General features: G+C 33.2%; 1 protein-coding gene across 17 annotated transcripts in view; it reads left to right on the top strand.

Annotated features, from left to right (window-relative positions):
- ZC3H13 (zinc finger CCCH-type containing 13) overlaps positions 1-21,871 on the top strand; it is a 97,125-nt gene that overhangs the window by 10,447 nt on the left and 64,807 nt on the right. For 15 of the 17 annotated variants that reach the window (XM_024230862.3, XM_024230866.3, XM_024230855.3 and 12 more), the window contains exons 4-5: positions 67-178; positions 21,450-21,558. In XM_024230862.3, coding sequence (XP_024086630.2) covers positions 67-178; positions 21,450-21,558 — 221 coding nt within the window. Of the gene's footprint in view, positions 1-66; positions 179-18,001; positions 18,106-21,449; positions 21,559-21,871 lie in introns of those variants that run through there. The other 2 variants (XM_024230867.3, XM_054529004.2) reach the window with 2 other exon arrangements.

Here is a 21,871-nt window from a genome sequence, read left to right as displayed (position 1 = left end):
TATATAAATATAGATTTTTGTTGTTTTGTTTCGTTTTTTGTTTTGTTTCTGTGTTTTGGTTCAAAGGTCACCAGAAAGACCTACAGGGGATCTTAGAGAAAGAATGAAGAACAAGCGCCAAGATGTGGACACTGAGCCCCAGAAACGAAATACAGAGGAGTCATCCTCACCTGTTAGGGTAGGATTGAATTTCCCAAAACAAAGTTAAACTTCAGTAGTGATTTGTTAATTTAAGTTTCATTTTAAATATTATTTGTGTGCTAAATATATGGTAAATGTGTAATACGGCATTATAATGTTCTATATGGATAATGTAATTTAGAGGGAAAGAGTCCCCTGAGAAAACTCTGATTGGTTCAGTTCTTTATGATAGTTAAGATGAAAGGGATTAGTAGGCAGAACTCAAGCTGAACTTAGTGGGGATTTTGTGCCTTGACGAGGATCATGAGTATCTTTAAGTTTTCAGAATTCAGCCAGTCATCACATCTGCTTCCAAGAAAGATTGAAGTGGCTTGCAGTAGAACACTTAACAAACTAAAACAATGAAAGCAAAACACATAGGTTTAACAAACTGAACTAGAAAGTTGAGGTAAAAGAAAGCACATATGACCACAAATTTTAGCTGTGAATTTGTTGGCAGTGAAGCCAAGAGAAATAAAATTTATAATGTAGTTCATTGAATAAAAGAAAACAAGTGTTTGTCAGGAATGGAAATCTTTCCGAGAGCTAATCTTTTTCTAGAAATTTATCATACCATATTTCACATACCATACAGTTCACTCATTAAAAGTGTTACACCTCAGTGGTTTTTAGTATATTATTAGAGTTGTGAAACCATCACCACAGTCAATTTTAGAATATTTTCATTGCTCCGTAAAGAAACCCCAAACTTTTCAGCAGTCACCCTCCTAGCCACCAGCCCTAGGCAACCACTAAATCCTTCTCTCTCTAGAGATTTGCCTATATATTTCATATAAATGGAATAATAAAACATGATTTTTTGTGACTAGCTTTTTTCACTTAGCATAGTTTTTCAAGGTTCATGAAAGAGTATGGGATGCATCAGTATTTTATTTCTTATTTTTGTCAGATAATATTACATTGTATTGATAATATCACATTTTGTTTATCCACTCATCAGTGATGGATATTTGGGCTTTTTCAACTTTTTGACTCTTTGTATAATGCTGCTATGAACATTTATGTACAAGTTTTTATATGGATATGTTTTTATTTCTATTGGGTTTATATTGAGGAGTGGAATTGACAAGTTCTACGGTAACTGTGTGTTTAACCTTTTAATGAACTGCTAGACTTTCATTAAGTGGCTGTATCATTTCACATTGTTGACAGCATATGAAAGTTCTAGTTTCTGCACATCATCACCAACACTTTTGTTATCTAACTTTTTTATTATAGCCATCCTGGTGGGTGTGAAATGATGTTCTAACTGTGGTTTTGATTTGCATGTTGGATTCTAATGATGTTGAGCATCTTCTTGTGTACTTATTGGCCATTTGTATATTTTCTTTGGAGATTCTTTTCCCATTTTAAAAATTGGGTTGTCTTTTTATTATTGAGTTATAAGTGTTCTCTTTATTTTGGATACAAGTCCCTTATAATATATGTAACTTGCAGATCTTTTCTCCCATTCTGTGTGTTGTCATCACATTCTTGATGGTGTCCTTTAAAGCATACACATTTTTAATTTGATGAAATCTGACTTACCTGTTCTTGTTTTTTTTGTTATTATTGTTGCTTGTTTGTGCTTTTGGTGTCATCTAAGAAACTATTGTTTAGTCCAGGGTCACAAAGATTTACATCTGTGTTTTCTTTGAAGCATTTTATGGTTTTAGCTCTTATATTTAAGTCTTTGATACATTTTGAGCTAATTTTTATTTATGATGTGGTAAAGGTTCAGCCTTATTCTTTTGCATGTGGATATCCAGTTGTCCTCTATTATAGTCTTTTTATGGAAGTTACTGAATTGTATAAGCAACAACTTCCTTGATCACTTAAGGTATGTAGAAGTTTTCTGCGGCTCTTTTTGACCCATGGTAAAAAAGTATTATAATTTGTGAAACTTATTTCTTATAATACAGTTTTAAGTATTTAGTTTTCTAAGTCTAATGTTACACAGTGATACAGTCTTAAAAATCTTAAATAGTTCTCAGCTGTAGGTTGTTATCAAAATTCCTTTTGAGGGAAGATCTTTTTCGAAATACACATGCCAATATTCCACCCCTAATCTACTGAATCAGAATTTCTGGGTTGGGGCTAAGCATGTGTATTACATTTTGAAATAACCTATTGATTCAGAATAACAGATGCCTCAGCGGTCTGCTGGTAAATGTACTGCTACTCTGAAAAGAAGAAAGCCATGCTTTCCAGGGTTTGCCAGTTCTTTTATGTAAATACTCCCACCATGGTCAGTTTCAGGCTTTCAAAGACGTCACTGATAGATGCATAGTTGGGAAGAGATGCTAAGTGACATTGTATACAGTGTTCCCATTATGTATATTATAAACAGACACACAAAATGTAAATAACCTCAGGAGTAAAATTTACTATGAGTTCTGAGTAATTATTACCTTTGTTTTTAATAGTTTATTTGTTTAATCATGGCTGTGTTTAACAGTGGCTTCCAGAATTCCTAAAAATTTAAGTCAGCTCTTATGAGTCAGTACAGACTGACTCTAGCATACTACTAGATGAATTGTTATTAGTATAAGGAGCAAACATTTGGAATCCATATTTAGAGCATATTACTTCAGGAATTGTTAAACTCTTCTTCTTGTCTCCTTATCCGTAAAATGGAAATGCCGGCTGTCCATGTTGCTGTGAAGAATATACATGTAAATGATTTACTATTCCATGATGACATGTGCGTAATAAATGGTATATACTGGTATTGAAATGGCGCTAGCTTTTTCTAATATAAATTGTCTTTAGGCTCTTATAGAAGATGAACATCAGCCTTGGAGGTTTAGGTTGTTGACAGATAACTGGATGTAAGTGTGTTGTTTATCATAAAGGTTTTTATGTACATCAAACAAAGTTAGTACAGTGCCCTCAAAGACACTGAGCATCGTGTATACCTAAGGGATAGAGTTACAAATTTCAACAGTGATCAGGTTTTAGGTAATACACTATCTAAACTTAAACAGAACTGTTAATAACCTGGGACACCAGGATATTAATTATTATTTATTAGTATTCTTTTGAGACGGAGTCTCACCCTGTCTCCCAGACTGGAGTGGAATGGCGTGATCTCTGCTCACTGCAACCTCTGCCTCCTAGGTTCAAGTGATTCTCCAGCCCCAGCCTCCCAAGTAGCTGAGATTACAGGTGCGCGCCGCCACACCTGGCTAATTTTTTGTATCTTTAGTAGAGACGGGGTTTCACCATGTCAGGCAGGCTGGTCTTGAACTCCTGACCTTGTGATCCACTGCCTCAGCCTCCCAAAGTTCTGGGATTACAGGCATGAGCCACCGGCGCAGTATTAATTATTTTTAGTGTTGTATTTGACAGGTAACAGATACTGATCATTTTTATGGTGCATTCCTGCTGCAACACGTGACTGTTGATCTTCATGTAATGAATTTCTGTAGGAAGATCAGGCCTATGTTAGGTAAGGGCAACTGTAGAATAGATTACATAGGCATAGCTAAGATGGAATGGGTGTGATTTTCAGCAAATTAGCTGTAATTCTTCCTTTTCTCTGTCACTGATGTCAACTCCAGTGTGTTTGAATTATGAGGTTGATAACCCCTGATCTTGTGGTTATCAAATTCATAAATGGATAACTTGTAATTCTGTAGCATGTGATAGTGTGTCAGAAAGATATGAGCAAAATGCACAATGGAGAGAGTAAGTAATTACCTGGAGAACCAGGGAACGCTTCAGGGAAAATGACACTTGGACTGGTGTTGAAGGATCGACGGGGTGTCAGAGGGGAGGGAAGAAGAGAAAACCAACACAAGAACTGTAAGGAGTTTTAAAGGACTAATGTGTTTGAGAAACTTGTGAAGCTGTGTGCCTAGGTTATAAAAATGGTAACATGTAGACGTGAGATGAAGGCTGAAGTAGATTAGGACCAGATTATCAGTGGTCTTGTGTGCCAAACTCACAGTTTAGCAATAGAGAAAAGAGACATGCTGAGATCTGTCTTGGTCACCAAGACAGAACTAGTAAGTTCACTTACTGAATTAATGGAAAGTGGTTCTGATATGCAGCCATGATTGAGAACCCCCGCTGATCTAAGGTCTGTGCTGTCAAATGTGGGTAGTCTGAATTGAAGTGTGCTGTAAATATAAAATACATAGTGAATTTCAGAGACTTAGTATGAAAAGAAAGTAAAATATCTCAAATTTTAAAATGTAGGTTATATGTTGAGAGGACAATGATTTTGGATATGCTGGGTTAAATAATGTTATCAATATTTTAATTTTACCTTTATCTTTTTTCTTTTTAATGTTACAACAAGGAATTGTAAAATTACTTAAGTGTTTGCATCATGTTTCTGTTGGAAAGGGCTGGTCTAGGTGATGTGACTCAGACTTAATACAGTGGAACTGAAAAGTGAGAGGCTTATTTGAGGTAGTCAGTAGGAAATAGTTGCATTTAATCAATAGAGGTTTTCAGATTAAAATGGAATTGTATTTTCATTTTGTATGACAGAGACTTGTTATTTTATGGAATTTGAGCACAAAAGATAAATTAGATTTGAAAGCAAAATTAGACCCCTAAATATAGTCAGGAAGAATATTCAAGCATTTATTGATGACAGAGACATACAGGTGCTGTAGGGCATCCTTATCTCTTAGTAGAAGCTTTGTGGCTTCATTCAAGAAAGAATTAGATAATTCGTCACTGTGGGAAGATACCTAATTTAGGAGTTAGAGGTGCCCTATGAGTATTGCTTACCTAAGTCTTACGTCAGAGCAAATTGGCAAGAGCAGTGATCTAAGTTTATTTTTCTTTATTGATCTTTGTTTTTATTTTCATTTTTTTTATTGTGGTAAAATACATATAAAATTTACTATTTTTTACAATTTTTTGATGCACAGTTTATTGGCATTAAGTGCGTTTACACTGTTTTGCAACTGATACCACCATTCATTTCCAGAACTTTTTCATGATCTTTGTTTTTAAAGTGTTAAGTTTTTTGTTGTTGTTTATTCGTCCTCATATACAATATTAAAACAATTGGGATAGCTGAGTGTGGTGGCTCACGCCTGTAATTCTAACACTTTGGGAGGCTGAGATGGGCAGATCACTTGAGGCCAGGAGTTGGAGACCAAACTGGCCAACATGGCGAAACCCCGTCTCTACTAAAAATGCAAAAATTAGCCAGGTGTGGTGACTCATGCCTATAATCCCAGCTACTCGGGAGGCTGAGGCAGGAGAATTACTTGAGCCTGGGAGGCGGAGGTTGCAGTGAGCTGAGATCATGCTAGCCTGGACAACAGAGTAAGACTGTCTCAAACAAAACAAAACAAAACAAAAACAACAATTGGAATAATATTTTAACTGATGTTAATTTTCTAAATGTTAATTATTTCAACTGGTTAAATACTTTTTCTTAACCTGTTATTTTAATAACTTTTTCTGGTTCCTGAAAAAGTAATTTTTAGAGGTTTTGTTTTTTTTTCTTTTCCACCTCGAGGTTTTTCTTTTGAGACTTCACAATGTTGTTCTCTTTCCCTTGTCCACTGTTTTTTCAAAGGACCATTTCTGTCATTTGTTTGTTTCCTACCCCACCCCAACCTAATTGCTTAACTTCAAACAGATCATTTGTTTAGACTTGATATTTGTCCTGAATTTATTTAAGATGACTACACTCAAATTACTTTTTCAATTCTCAGTCTATAGGTGGATCTCAAGTTGATTATCCAACTTTAAACCTATTCCAAGTGTCTTATACTGAATTGAAAATGTATTTCTAGTATGAAGTTTACTGTCTCTGGAAACTGTACCTTCTAGAATGCCCATGCAATTATTAATTTTGTTTCACAGTTGCCTCCTCAGTTTTCTTACTGCCCCCCGACATCCCCTATCTTGTTCTTTTTTTTTTTTTTTTTTCTTGACATGGAGTCTTTCTCTCCCTCCCTAGCTAAAGTGCAGTGATGCAAACATGATTCACTGCAGCCTCCACCTCCCAGGTTCAAACAGTCCTCCTGCCTCAGCCTCCAAAAATGTTGGGATTACATTCATGAGCCACTGCACTTGGCTTTACCTTGTTCTTTTTCTGCATCTTGATATTTCTGGCTAGATGAGAAAAAAAAAATGGCACTGACTCTAGGGGAAGGGATAATACTGTAGCTGTTAGAATTAGCAGGACTCCTGCAGTGGAGGACTTTTAAGTTAGAAGGCCTTAACATTGTTACTAACTATATCTTGAGTAAGTCTCTTGACTTTGTCTTTTAACTTGTAGGATAGATATACCTGCCCCAGTTTATCACAAGTTATGGTGAGAACCAAGTGAAGAAGTACGTATAAAATTCTTTGGAAATAATAAAACATAGTTTAAATGCAAAATAGAAATAGTAGAAAGTCACCAAAGTAAAAATTTAGGAAGCTGATCACTGTAGGGGTGAATAGATCAAATGACTGTTGTTTGTTTATTTCAAAAGAAAAGGCTTAGAAGGATAAGAGTATAAGTAGAGATACAGTGTATCTACCACCTGGTAGAAATTTGGTAATGAATATGTAGTACGGAGATAATTATGGTGATTTTCCAACATAGCTATATATTTTCATTTTATATGGAAAAAACTTTTAAGTTTTAGCCTAGTATGACCTGCAAATGTATTCTTTGATAGCATTAAGAGTTGTTCCAGTTGCTATTCCTTGACGTAAAACAACCATTTATGATGTGCTCAAATTCTGTCAGTAATTCAGAAAGGGCACAGCAGGTATGTCTTTTCTCTTGATCTCTGGGCCTCAGTTAATGTACTGGAAGCACGTAGGCTGGAATCACTTGAAGGTTTATTCGCTCACCTGTCTGGCAGACGATGCCGGCTGTCAGCTAGAGGCCTCTGTTTGTCTCTATGTTGTCTCTTCACTTGGATAGCTTGCGCTTCCTCACGGCCTGATAACTGAATTCCAAGGGTTAGTATTCTGAGACACATGCACACTGGCACACACAGCAAGGGAATGAGCATGTGCATGTGCCCTGGTTTCTTTTATTGTAGAATGGTATTAGTAACCAAAACCTGGACGTTAGCTGTGTTTGTGCTACTGGGGTATTGTTTCTTTTAGGACCTCTCAGCTAGCAGAGCAAATAAATATATGCGTGTATACTAACTGGTATATATAAATATTTCTAGTGACCATCTGTTATCTGTATTAAGCTAACCATGAGTTTTTACTGATTTCTCTAACTGTAATCCATTTCCACTATTAGTATTTTTATGCCCAGATGTCCCTTCCTTAGCTTGTGGGTGATCTTTGTATTGGATCCTGAGCCTTTTTTTAAATTTACCTTATTGAAATATAATTTTCAAACATTGAAATGCACCCATTTTAAGTATACAGTTTGAGTCTTGGCAGATGTGCCACCTGTGTAACTACCACCACAATCAAGATACAGAACATATCTGTCAACCCAAAACATATCTTCATGCCTTTTTGTTGTCAGTCGCCTCCCAAACTCAGTCCTGATAACCTCTGTTCTGTCACTGTAATGGAATCATATATATTCCCATGTCTTGATTCTTTCAGCATAGTACTTTCCAAATTCAGCCACATTGTTGCATATGTCAGTAGTTCATTCCTTTTATTGCTGATTCATGTTCTATTAGATGGATATATCAAAATTTGTTTAGCCATTCTCCAGTGGATGGACATTTGGGTTGTTTCTAGTTTTCAGCTATTACGAATAAAGCTGCTATCAACGTGTGTATATATGTTCTTGTGTGAAAAAGTTTTCTTTTGGTAAATATCTAGGGGTAGAACTGTGTCTTACGTATATTTTTAACTTTATAAGAAACTGCTGAACAGTTTTCTGAAGTGGTTGTTCCATTTTGCATCTCCACCTACACTGAATAAGTTTCTCTCTGTATTCTTACCAATGCTTGGCATTGTTGGTCTTTTTCATGTTAGCCCTTCTAGTGGGTATATAGTAGTTTTAATTTTCATTTCTTGATGGTTAGTGATGTTGAACATCTTTTCATATGTTTATTGGCTATTTTTGATCTTATGTATATCTTTTATTGGCTAATTGTTTGTTAACATCTTTTGCTCATAAATTAGGCTCTTTGTCTTATTACCAATTTGTAATATTCTGTTTACCAATCCTTTGTGAGATATATGTGTTGCAAATATGTTTTCCCAGTGTGCAGCCTGCCTTTTTATTTTTTTTTGTGGTCTTTCAAAATGTCTTTCAACTTGAATGAAGTCCAGTTATATCATGTTGTTTTGACACCACTTTAGTAATCCTCTGTAGTTTCTTTGTTTCTATGAAGATCACGTATTCCCAGCACATTGTGTATTTCATACTGTGTGTGTGGAATCAGCCATTTTCCTCAAAAAACTTGGTTCCTTTTGCTGAGAGTACTTGAAAGCTTTTACCACTAGATTAGTAATTGTCTTTGGGGCTTTTCATTAGGTATGCTTAGGAAATTCATATAGATCTTCTCTTTAAAAACAAACAAACATGAATTCAAATAATTCAGATTTGGACTGCAGGACTTTTACTTAACTTTGATTTTTTTAGTTGTATGATTTTTCTCTTCTGCTGAAAATTTTGGTCCTTGTTGACATTGTTCATTTGCTTGACCTTACGTTACATTGAATAGTTTCAGAATAACAACTATATTATTGCTAATAGTGTTATACTGAGCTGAATTTAAGGTTTCTATATAGTTCTTAAGACATATCCTATTAGGATAATATTGTTAAATCTGTCTATTAGGAATATATAGTCAAATTCATATATTTTAAGTTACTTGAAACAGGTCTTCTCTATGTGGTTAAACCACCAAATTGATACTTAGTTGGGTTAACCGAAATAATCAGATAATTAAAACTAATTTTGAAGTTTTTAGATTTCTTTTTTCTTTCATTTTTTAATTACATAAAACGTTTACATGATTTCAAAACTAAATTTACAAAACAGTTTTACATTCAGAAAAGTCTAACTTCTGTCCCATGATTGCTGTACCCTTTTCCCTATAGGTAACCATATTTATTTAGTTTTTGGGTAATCCTGCTGTTTTAATACACACATATAATATATATATTTAATATTTACATATATATGCACACACAAATTAGTGTATATATAATCATCTTTTTTCTTTTTCTTAGATAAAAGGTAGCATTACTATATACATTTTTCTTCCCCTTGCTTTTTTAACTTAACACCGTACCAGAGATTGTTCTATAGCAGTATGCAAAGCTGTATCTTAAGCTTTTTTATAGTTACATAGTATTTCACTGTGTGATTGTGTGGTACATTATTCAACCAGTCTTCTATTAGTGGAGATTTTAGGTTATTTGTGTTGCCACTAAAAGTAGAGCTACAGGGAATGTATGCAATTGTTATTTTGTATTTTTGTGTCTGTGTCTTAGGGAAATATAAATCTCTAGAAATGGGATTTCTGTGTCAAAGGGTAAATGCCTACATAATCTTACTACATAATGACATTTGCATTGTTGCCAGCAGCACACAGAGCCAACTTACTTCATCTTTGCTTTGTTAGTATGTGTTTTCAAACTTGTCTTTTTGCCAATTTCATAAAAATATTATTTCATCATAGTTTTAATTATGTTTCTCTTGTGAGTGAGGTTGGGCATCTTCATGTATTTACAGGTAATTTACTGTATCCCCTACCCATTTTCTCTCTCTGTGTTTTTTTTTTTTTTTGGTCTTTTCCTTCTCTGTTTTAAAAATTCTGTATTTTAGGGAAAATCTTTTACTTAAGATATCAAGTACAGATAATTTTACTTGTCACTTTTCTGGTTTTAGAAAAACACTATGTTTTCTACAGTTTTAGGATCACAGCAAAAGTTAATGGTAAATACAGAGATTTCCCATAACACTTCCTCCCCCAGCATATGCAGGACTTGCACCACTATCAGTGTCTCACACTAGTGGTGCATTTGTTGCGATCAGTGACCTTACACTGACACATTATTATTACTCATAGTCCCTAGTGTAAAGTGTGGCTATTCTGTTTATTTGTCCATTGACCTACCAAAGGACATGTTGGTTGCTTCCAAGTTTTGGCAATTATGAATACAGCTGCTATAAACATCTGTGTGCAGATTTTTGTGTGGACATATGTTTTCAACTTCTTGGGGTAAATAGGAGTGTAATTAATGGATCGTATGGTAAGAATATGTTTAGTTTTGTAAAAAACTGCCAACTGTCTTCTAAAGTGTCTATATCATTTTGTATTTCCACCAGCAATGAATGAGTTTCTGTTGCTCCACATCCTGTCAGCATTTATTGTTGTCAGTGAATTGAATTTTGACTATTCAGATAGGTGTGTAGTGGTATCTCTTTGTGGTTTTACTTTGAATTTCCTTATTAGATAAGCTATACTTATTTGCCATCTGTATATCTTTGGTGAGATTGTTCAGGTCTTTTGCCCATTTTTAAAAACAGGTTGTTTTCTTATTATTCAATTTTAAGAGTTCCTTTTATGTTTTTGGTAACAGTCCTTATTGAATATGTCTTCTGAGCTTATTATTCCCAGTCTATGGCTTGTCTTATTATTTTGATGGTTTTTTTTTATAGAGTAGAAGCTTTTAATTTTAATGAAGTCCAGTTATCAGTTATTTCTTTCATAAATTATAGTTTGATGATGTGTCTAAGATGTCATTGCCATACCCAAGGTCATCTAGATATTCTCTTATGTTACTTTCTAGGAGCTTTATTTTTTTTTGTCTTATGTTAAGATCTATGATCCATTTTAAGTTAATTTTTGTGAAGGCTGTGAGGTCTATGTCTAGATTCTTTTTTTTGTTTGTTTTTGTTTTTTTGTTGTTGTTGTTGTTTTCTCTTTTTTTGCATTTGGTTGTCCAGTTGTTTCAGCATGGTTTGTTGAAAAGACTATCCTTTTTTCATTGAATTGGTTTTGCTTCTTTGTTAAAGATCAGTTGACTTTATTTGTGGGAGCCTATTTCTGGGCTCTTATTATTTTCCACTGATCTATTTGTCATTTCTTTTGCCTGTCCCACACTGACTTGATTGCTATAGCTTTATAGGAAGTCTTGAAGTCAGGTAGCGTCAGTCTCATGACTTTGTTCTTCAGTATTGTGTTAGCTATTCTGGTATTGTGTTGGCTATTCTGGGTCTCCATATAGAATCAGTATGTCAGTATCTACAAAGTAACTTGTGGGGTTTTTTGGTGGGGATTACATTTAATCTATTAATTTGGGAAGAACTGACATCTTGACAGATATGTAATCTTCTGTCCAAGAGCATGGAATAACTTCACTTATTTAGCTCTTTGATTTCTTTAATCAATTTTGTTATTTTCCTCATATATGTCTTATACATATTTTGCTAGATTTATCCTTAAGTATTTCATTTTTTTGTATACTGATGAAAATGGTATTGTGTTTTAATTTTAAATTCCACTTACTGTTGTATATAGGAAAGTGATTGACTTTTACGTATATTAGCCTTGTATTATGCAACCTGAACTAATCTATTTGTCAGTTCTTTTGCCCACCCACAGTCTTGATTGCTATAGCTTTATAGGAAGTCTTGAAGTTCTTGAACTTTATAGGAAGATCTTGAAAAAAGAACTAATTCCTGAAGTTCTTCTGTTAGTTCTTTCAGAATTTCTACATAGACAATCATGTCTTCTGCAGACACTTTTGTTCTTCTTAATAATCTGTATTCTTTTTATTTCCTTTTCTTGTCTTATTGCATTAGATAGAAATTTCAGTATGATGAAAAGGAATAGTGAGAGGGAACATCCTTGCCTTGTTTCTCATGTTAGCAGGAAAACTTCTCACTTTTCACCATTAGGTATGACGTTAGCCGTAGGGTTTTTCGTAGATGATCTTTATCAAGTTGAGGAAATTCGCCTCTGTTTCTAATTTACCAAGAGTTTTTATTATGTCTGAGTGTTGGACTTTATCAAATGCTTTTCCTATAGCTATTGATGTAATCATGTGAGTTTTCTTTGTTAGTCTCTTGATGTGGTGGGTTAGATTAATTGATTTTTGAATGTTGAACCAGCCTTGCATACCTAGGATAAATTCTTCTTGGTTGTGGTATATACATTGTGGGATTTGATTTGCTAATTTTGATTAAGTTTGACTTTTAAAATTATATCTAATTTGCATAACATGTTATGATACAAATATACATAGTGAAATGATACCTTCAGTCAAGCAGATTTCCATATCCATCATTTTATATAGTTACTTTTTGATTTGCTAATATTTTTGATACAGATTTTTGCTATTATTCATGAGAGATATTGGTCTTTAGTTTTTTTGTAATATCTTTATCTGGTTTCAGAATTAGGATAATGTGACCTCATAGACTGAGTTAAGAAGTAGTCCATCTCTTCTGTCTCTGAAGAGATTATAGAGAATTGGTATAATTTCTTCCAGAAATATTTGGTAGACTTTACCTATAAACCATCTGGTGCTTTCTGTTTTGAAAGGTTATTAATTATTGATTCAATTTTTAAAATAGATATATGCCTATTTAAATTGTTTGTTTCTCCTTGTGTGAGTTTTGGCACCTTGTATTTTTCAAGAATTGGCCCATTTCATCTAGGTTGTCAAGTTTGTATTCATGCTTTGTTCATAGTATTCCTTTATCATGTTTTCAATGTTCATGGGATTTGTAGTGAGATCCCTTCCTTTGTTTCTCCTATTGGTAATTTATGTCTTCTCTCTTTTTTTCTTAATTAGCCTGGCTAGAAGCTGATTAATTTTATTTATCTTTTCAAAGAAAACAGCATTTGGTTTTGCTAATTTTTCTCTATTGAATTTCTGTTTTCTATTTCATTGACTTTTTTCATTCTAATTTTTAAGTTTATTTTCTTCTGCTTACTTTGGGTTTAATTTGTTCTTTTTCTTGTTTTCTAAAGTGGAAGCTTAAATTAATGATTTTTGGTTGTCTTTTCTAATATATACATTCAATGCTATAAATATCTCTTTGGGTACAGTGTTTACTGCATCCAACAAGTTGTCATAAGTTATATTTTTATTTTCATTTAGCTTAAAATATTTTAAAATTTCTTTTGCAATTTCTTCTTTGACCGATGTGTTTATTAAAATTGTGTTGTTTAATTTCTAAGCATTTGGGGATTTTCCTATTCTTTCTGTTATGAATTTCTAGTTTAATTTCATTGTGGCTGAAAGCAGACATTGTATGATTTCTTTTACATTTGTTAAGTGTGTTTTATGGCCCAGAATGTGATCTGTCTTGGTGAATGATCTGTATGAGCTTGAGAAGAATGTGTATTTTGCTGTTGTTAGATAAAGCCATCTATAATCAATTATATCAATTTTGTTGATGGTACTGTTGAGTTCAACTATGTTTTTACTGACTTCCTGCTGAATCTTTCCATTTATGATGGAAGAGTGTGAAATCCTCAACCATAATAGTGAATTTCTCTTTGCAATTTTATCAGTTTTTGCCTCAGGTATTTTGATGCTTTGATGGTAGGGTCATACACATAAGAATTGTTATGTATTTTTGCAGACTGGACGTCTGTATCATTATGCAGTGCTCCTCTTTGTCTCTGATAACTTACCTTGCTCTAGAGTCTACTCTGTCTGAAATTAATATACCTACTCATACTCTTTTTTGATTAGTGTTAGCATAGTATACCTTTCTTCATTCCTTTACTTTTAATCTATTAATATATGTGTTTATATGTGGGTTTCTTGTAGACAGCATACCATTGGGTCTTGTTTTTTTATCCACTCTGAGAATATCTATGTTTTAATTGGTGTATTTAGACCATTGATGTTTAAAGTGATTGTTGATGTAGTTGAATTAGTATCTACAATATTTGTTACTGTTTTCTCTTCATTGCCATTGTTCTTTGTTCCTGTTTTTGTTCTCACTTGTTTTGTGCCTTTTTTGGTTTAAAATTTGTGGTTTTAATTGAGCATTTATGTGATTCTTTGTTCATTCTTTTTTAGCATATCAATTATACTTCTTTCTTCTACTTTTTTTGGTGGTTACCCTAGAGTTTACAATGTACATTTACAGCTAATTCAGGTCTGCTTTGAAACAGTACTATACTACTTCATCTATAGTATAGATAATAACAAAATATTCCCAGTTCTTTACTCTGGGATATTTTAAATGCATTTAGATTTTCTGCTCTTTAAAGGATTGGTAAAATTCCCCTGCGAAACCCACTTGGTGTGGTATACTATTTTATGAAGGAGCTTTAACTGACTTTATTTTTTCTTTGAAAAATGATGTAGACTTTTGGTTCTGTTAAAGTCAGTTTTGGCAAATAGTATTTTTCTAGAAATTTTATCCGTTTTTCATCTAAGTTTTCAAACTTGTTTGCATAGAGTTCTGTAAACAAATCTCACCAGACACAGTATCTCACCAGGCACAGTGGCTCATGCCTGTAATCCCGCACTTTGGGAGTCCAAGGCAGGCAGATTGCTTGAGCTCAGAAGTTCAAGATCAGCCTGGGCAACATGGCAAAACTCCCATCTCTACAAAACGTGCAGAAATTAGCCGAGTGTAATGGTGTGTGCCTGTAGTCCCGGCTACCCGGGAGGCTGAGGTGAGAGGGTGGCTTGAGCCCAGGAAGCAGAGGTTGCAGTGAGCCAAGATTGCACCACTGTACTGCAGCCTGGGTAACAGAGCTAGACCCTGTCTCAAAAAATAAAAAAAAAATAAAAACACCTCATAGTTTTATTTTTTCATTTTGCTTTGTTCTTAGAGATACTTTTACTTTGTCATTTAGGATTTTGAATTTGTGCTTTCTCCCTTTTTTCTTGTTTAGGTTAGCCAGTGGTTTATTTTCAGAGAATCAGCTTTTACATTTGTATATTAGTTCCTTCTTTGTGCTTTCTAACATTTATTTCTGCGTCTTTAAATTCCTTCTTTGGTTGCTTATTTTTTTGTTGTTGTTGAATTTGTTGAACATTTGTTTTCAGTTTTATTTATGTTCTTTAATGCTGTAAGTTCTCATCAGATAACTGCTTTAGCTGAATCTCGTGGATCTCATATGTCAAACTATGACAATTATTTTCGGGAAATTCTCCTCTTTAGATTTGGATTCCAGCCATTATCTAAGAATTGTTTAATGGAATGTTTTAAAATTTTCAGGTTGAAGGACATTTTGTTTTTTATGTGTGTATGTGTGTTTTCTTTTGATTTTTAAAAAGTAACTTTCATGTTTTTCTTCATATTTTTGAATTTGATGAGATTTTCTTTGTAGCCTAAGACAGTCACTTTTTCTCAATTTTCCACCCATGCTTTAAAAAAAAGGTATATCTTCTAGTTCTTGGTTTTTAGGTTCTATAAGTATATATAAAACATCTATTCTTTGGGTATCCTATTTTTTAAGATTCTTCTATATTTGATCTATTTTGGTTTGAGAACATTATGTTAAAGTATCTTAGTAGTAGGTTTCTGTCTCTTTTACTCCATCTCCTATAGTTTCTGCTCTTCACTACTGTATTATTAGGTACATAGATACAGAAGTATTAATAACTGTTTCTTTTTCATTTTAATTCTTTTTGTACTTTTTAGAGATGATGTTATTTTGGTTATTTGTATATTTCTTACTTGTTTTTTCTGAGATGGGCTAATTTAATTTATATGAGCACTTCATAAAAAGAATCTCCAATAATCCTATTTGGGTATTTTTCTTTAGTATAAACGAAATAAACTACAGTTTCATTAAGTGTAGGACTAAATTACTCTCTTTGTTTCTATAATATTGAAAGGATCTGAAACTACAGATCTGTGAATAATTTCAAAATTTCAAAATATTAGGTATATATATTCTAAAACTATATATAGACTGAGCAGGCTGTTGGGCTAACGTTCAGGCCAAAGCACAACAATGAGCCATTTTACTAGATTAATAAAGTTTTTTTTTTTTTTTTAGCTTTAATCAGATGTGTCAAATTATAAAGGTTTGAAAACATTAAGGTCGAAACCCTAATCTTTTTAAAATTAATAATAGTTGCTTCACTTGTTAATAATTTTGAGATACCACATGGCAGTAAATGACAGAGAAGAAAAATTGGTATTAACATTAATTCTAGAGCTGCTCAAAGAAAATCCTGGAATTCATTGATAATGTTAGTGTTCTATGAAACTAAGTTTATTTTTAGAGCAATAGGATTTGTAATAGCATTATTCTTTTAAAATAAAATGAGAGGTTAGACCTGATATCGTGGATCACGCCTGTAATCCCCGAACTTTGGGAGGCTGAGGTAGGAGGATTGGTTGAGTCCAAGAGTTCAAGACCAGCTTGGGCAACATAGACTCTGTCTCTACAAATAAAAAAATTTTTTTAATTAGCTTGTCATAGTGGTATGTACCAGTAGTTCCAGCTATGGGAGGCTGAGGCAGGAGGATTGCTTGAGCCCAAGAGGTCAAGACTACAGTGAGCTGTGATTGCGCCATGGCTCTTCAGCCTGGATCATAGAACAAGACCCTGTTTCAACTAGATAGATCGATAGATGGGATAGATAGATAAGATCAATAAGATGGGTAGATAGACAGATGACAGGAGAAGAAAACAAAGTTTTATGTAAAACATTGAATGTTTAAAATCCTCTGATGTCAATACAATAAATAGGAAATTATTACTTGAATGATAACTTTAGTAGTGGATAGATTTGTATAGATGTTTATAAGTGAATATTAGTAGCAGGTGAGAATGTTACTGACATACAAATAATTGAGTCATTCTTTGACTAAATGTTCTGAGATAATTTTTGTATATTAACTTCAAAGGAAATTTCTCCAAGTAATTGTGGAAAGATGTAAGTAAATCCAATATAAGAGGTGTGATTATATAGGAAGCTCAGAAACTGTTAGGGATAAACATAGAGTTGATTTTAGGCATAGAACGTTAATTGCACTGGTGTAGAATAGGGTGACTTGACCTGACAATAGTTGTCAGCTGAAGAATTTCTCCAGAATTCATCACATAAAGAGAAGTTATGGAAAGTATTGACAAGGTTTAAAAACATGGGGGAAATACTTAGAAAATTCAATATGCATCTAATTGGAAACCCAGAAGAAAAAAAAAGAACGTTGGAGAAGCAACATTTTAAGAAATAGTAGCTCAGAATTTTCCATAATTGGTGAACCATAAATCTGCAGATACAAGATGTGCAGTACATCACAGATAGACTATTATAATGAAACTGCAAAGCATCAGAGACATAGAGAAAATACTAGAAACCTCTAGATACAGAAAGACAAATCCCCATGCAAAGAAGCAACAGGATGACATCAATAATAAACAATGGAAGCTAAAAGGCAGTGAAATAATACTTTCAAAGTACTGAGGTAAACCTATCAACCCCAAAGTATGTACCAAAGTCTGACTTTCAAGAATGAGAATAAAATAAACACCTTTTCAGATAAAATTGAGAGTGTTTACTACCACAGATCTTCACTAAATAGAGAATATTTAAAAGGATATACATCAGGAAGATGGAAAAAGACCTTAGAAGAAGGGTCGGAAATGTGAATAGTAAAGGAGAAATTTTTATTAAGTTGGAAATTCTGTCTTGTTATAGCCTTTGAAGTTATCAAAAGTGTAGCATTGTACCATGAGGAAGCGAAGTGTACTATGAAGTGTCAAGAAGATCGCTTTGGATTCCCCAGAACCTGTTCCACCACTTTTTCATTCTGTATCAGCATTGTGATTTGGGGAATTGATCCCACTTTCATGGCTGGGCCTTGATTAGTAGAATCCAGTTATAATAATCCCATTCTCCTTGCTAATTCAATTGATTCAGGAAGCAGGCCTAAGCCATTTATCCCATGGCTATTACCTTGATAGTTATTCATTCATAGGTGGCCATGTGACTGAAGTTGGCCTAGTCACTCTGAAGGAAGGAATTCTTATTTGTGCTTGTGGGAGAGATACATCGAGGAGACCCAGATTGCTTCTTATTATGGTAAGAAATAAGCTTTAATGTGAAGTCAACATTAGGAATAGCGGAGCTGTGAGAAATGAAAACAAGAGTGAATATTTGGTCTTTGATGATTTCACTGTTACTAAGTCACTTAGGCCTGAAGTTTACCCTATTTATAGACTTCATTTTATGTGAAATAATAGTTCAAGTTTGTATACTTTAGGAGATTATAGTTTCTTAGTTGAAGCTCCATTCTTCTCTCCTAAAACAAGTTAGGCTTCATTAATACAAGTATAATTTCAATTCTAAGTTAGGGGAGTTGGAAGCTGTATGCTTTATGCTGTTCTGACAAGACTAGATTAATTTGGGGTATCATGTTTCATTGAAGCACACTGGCCGATTAGTATGCCCAGAGAAGATGACAGAGTGATGAAGAAAGGGCTACACGTGAAAGAAGTTATTAGATTTGTTTTGCATAATTCCAGAGGTTAGGACTAGTCCCAATCAGTAGAAGTTCTAGAGAGGTTAAGAAAGATGCGATGGGCATGAGAAATAATTTTCTAATAATTAGAACTGTCTGGAAATGGGACAAAAGGGTGCAACAGTAGAGAGCTAAGATTTTTGCCCCCAAGAGTCTTCTAATAGAGGGCTTCCATAGCTCTACAAATATTATGGAAAATTGTTCTGCATGGAGTAGGAGGTTGGATTATATTACTTACACAGGCTCCTAACCATTTTTAAACTCTAGTTACTAATCATCGTTCTCAACTCTCTTAGCCTTGACACTTCCTTTTTGTTTCATATTCTTTGTAATGCTTGCTTTTTATCTAAAATTAGTGATGAACATAATCTGCCCACACATATAATGTTCAAGAAATAAACATGCATATGAGACTGGAAATGAAAGTAATATAAACATCTAAAATCGTGTATTACATTTTGAAATTCAAAAAACTTAAAACCAAACATTTTTCCTAAGGCACAGACATTTGGGAGCAAAACCTGGTCTTAATTGAAATAAATTTAATTACAGTTTTTATACAAGTGGTGGTGAATTTCTGTGTTTTGCTGCAAAAATGTTAGTATATTTGGTCACAGGCTACTGTTCCAGACTCCACTGGAACAGTAGTACTACTTAATATGCTTTGAAATGCAAAAAAAAAAAAAAATCTGAACTCTTAAAATACCTGATCCTAAGGGTTTTCGCTAAAATACTGTGGTTCTTCAAGTATTTCAAGACTTAGATGTTCCAGGATGACTAATTTAGAACACATAGTAATCAGTAGGTTATACTTTTAATTAATATGTTTGGATTTAAGAGAAGATGAGAAGCCATTCTGTTCAAGAAATACAGCAAGGTGGGATAGTAGACTGTGCTACACTACATTGGACGAGTAATACCATACCCTGTTTATTTGAATATAAGATAAAAGGGGAAATAACTTTGTTTGATAAAAGGAATAACATACCTAAACAAGTTACACAGTGTTGAAGTGGGGAAAATTAGGACATAAGATATTTTTTAAATTAGCTAGACCTTCTTAATAAATGTTACCAAAATAATTTCCTATATTATGATTTGAGGTAAGAACTTGAAATTCCATCACCTATTTAAGCCTGCATTCAGTCTCTGGTACCTAATAATAAAAGTTATATATGATCTCTGGGAGTAGCGTCAGAGTCATATTGAAAAACATGGACAATTCAAAAATTATAATTTTAATATTTAGGGTAAATATGAAATATTTACATACATCATTATTAATGACATTTATTGATACAACATTTCTGGCTCTAAATCTGATAAAAAATAATGTTGCAAATTTATAGATTGATTTTGCAGCACCAGCACTACTGCTCTGACACCCTTTTGAACTAGACTTGCAGTTGGATTTTACATACTTTTAAGTGGACAGAAAGCACAGAATATGTTATTTAATAATTTGGAGATACCCTTCTATTAAATATTTTTGGTATGGTTATTCAGTATATTCAGTAATATTCAGTATATTCAGTAATATTCAGTATATTCAGTATATTCAGTAATATATATTTATAGTGAGTTTAATCCACAGAACATTCAAAAATTGTTTGGGATGTAGGATAGTTCTTCATTGATGTTCCACAGAATATGTTTTAAGAGTAAAAGTAAATTATATTTCTTCCTTTTGTCTTCTGTGCAAGTAGAGGCCCATTTCTATTTTCTTGACTCTTTGCCATTTTTTTCATGGGAGGTTTTACTCTCATATAACTTACAAATTATTTTCGTCAGCCTCTGTTGTCTTACCAGCAATCCCAAATTTTGTCAGTAATATTTACAATATGACTTCATGCCTAAATATGTAGAATTTAGGGGCAGTTATATATACTAGAGTTCTTTAAAAAGAAAACTACAAAGAGAAATTAATTTGTGTTTTAAGCAGCCAAATTTTATGATTAGTAATGCTCAGAAAGAAATTTGAGCGCTTAATATCCTTGTGTGTAAGTGTCTTTCATAGTGTTTACAATGTTAGTAAAAGTGAGACTTTTACTGTGGTGGAAGATAACAATTATATAACACTGGTTACTTTTATTTTCTTAGCACCTAGTAAAATATGATTTGGAGTTCTTATGTAATAAGACATTTAATTGACTTTTATAATCTGAATTAATTTTGTCCTTTTTTGTGTGTAAGCTGCTTTTATACCTGGAATAAAATGTAAAACCTGTTTTTTAGCAGCAGTAGTGAGGACTAATTTACTGACTATTTTAGGTACCATTTGGTTTCATCAAAATGGATAAAATATCTTTTTGTAAACCTTTATAATACTATTAAATGAGTTTGGATTTATCCTTAGGTGTCTAGGAAAATGACAATTACTTGAATATATGACAAGTCCTAGATCAGTTATTTTTAGAAGTCTATGGTGAATGGTTTAGCCGTTTTTTGACATTTTAAAATATAATCATTTACAAATCTTTCCATTGTATTTTATTCATTTTAAACTGTCTTTTCCCCAGTGGTTTTCACATGGAAGCTCACTATGTAGCTGAATGTCACAAGTTTGTTAAAGTATTAGATTTGCATTGTATATTTTTACATCTTAGCTACTCTTTAAAGTTTTTGTTCTTTAGTAAAATAGATGTAGTATAGTCTACATCTCTTTTAGTTTTTGTTATTTAGTAAAGTTTTTGTTCTTTAGCAAAATAGATGGAGTATAGTCTTTTCATTGTGGTGCTAAGCTAGAATTTGTTACCTTCTCTACTTAGTGGATAAGTGACTGTTTACAAAACTGATTCTTTGATGAAACGGAGATGAATGAAATTAAAATGTTCTCTTATTACAATAAACTACCTCATAATTTTTAAAAATATAGTAATCTGAATGTATGTATGTACTTTTTTAGAAAGAATCTTCAAGAGGGAGACATAGGGAAAAGGAAGACATAAAAATCACTAAGGAGAGAACTCCAGAAAGTGAAGAAGAAAATGTAGAATGGGAAACTAATAGAGATGGTGAGTTTCAGAATCTTGGTTTAAATGGCGAATTCTTGATTATTTGCTTTCTAGAGTTTTCGTGGGCTTCAGAACACCTTTCGACTGTGATCTCCGTCTTGTTTCAGAATCATCTTATTGACATATTTCTATCTTACTGAATTATAAGGCAAAAACTGACATATAGCAGCTGTACAAAGGCAGAGAAAGTGGTTTGCGTTGCATATTTTTATTTTCCCATCCTAGTTTTCTCTCTAGAACTTTATTGTGCAGCATTACAGCCCTTCAGGATTGTATTGCATATGTAAATTAAAAAATTCCTAACACTAAGCTT

Source organism: Pongo abelii, chromosome 14 (assembly GCF_028885655.2).
Source record: "Pongo abelii isolate AG06213 chromosome 14, NHGRI_mPonAbe1-v2.0_pri, whole genome shotgun sequence".
Taxonomy (NCBI): Eukaryota; Metazoa; Chordata; class Mammalia; order Primates; family Hominidae; genus Pongo; species Pongo abelii.
Note: the sequence above shows the minus strand (reverse complement) of the source record. Positions and strands in the feature narration are given on the sequence as shown.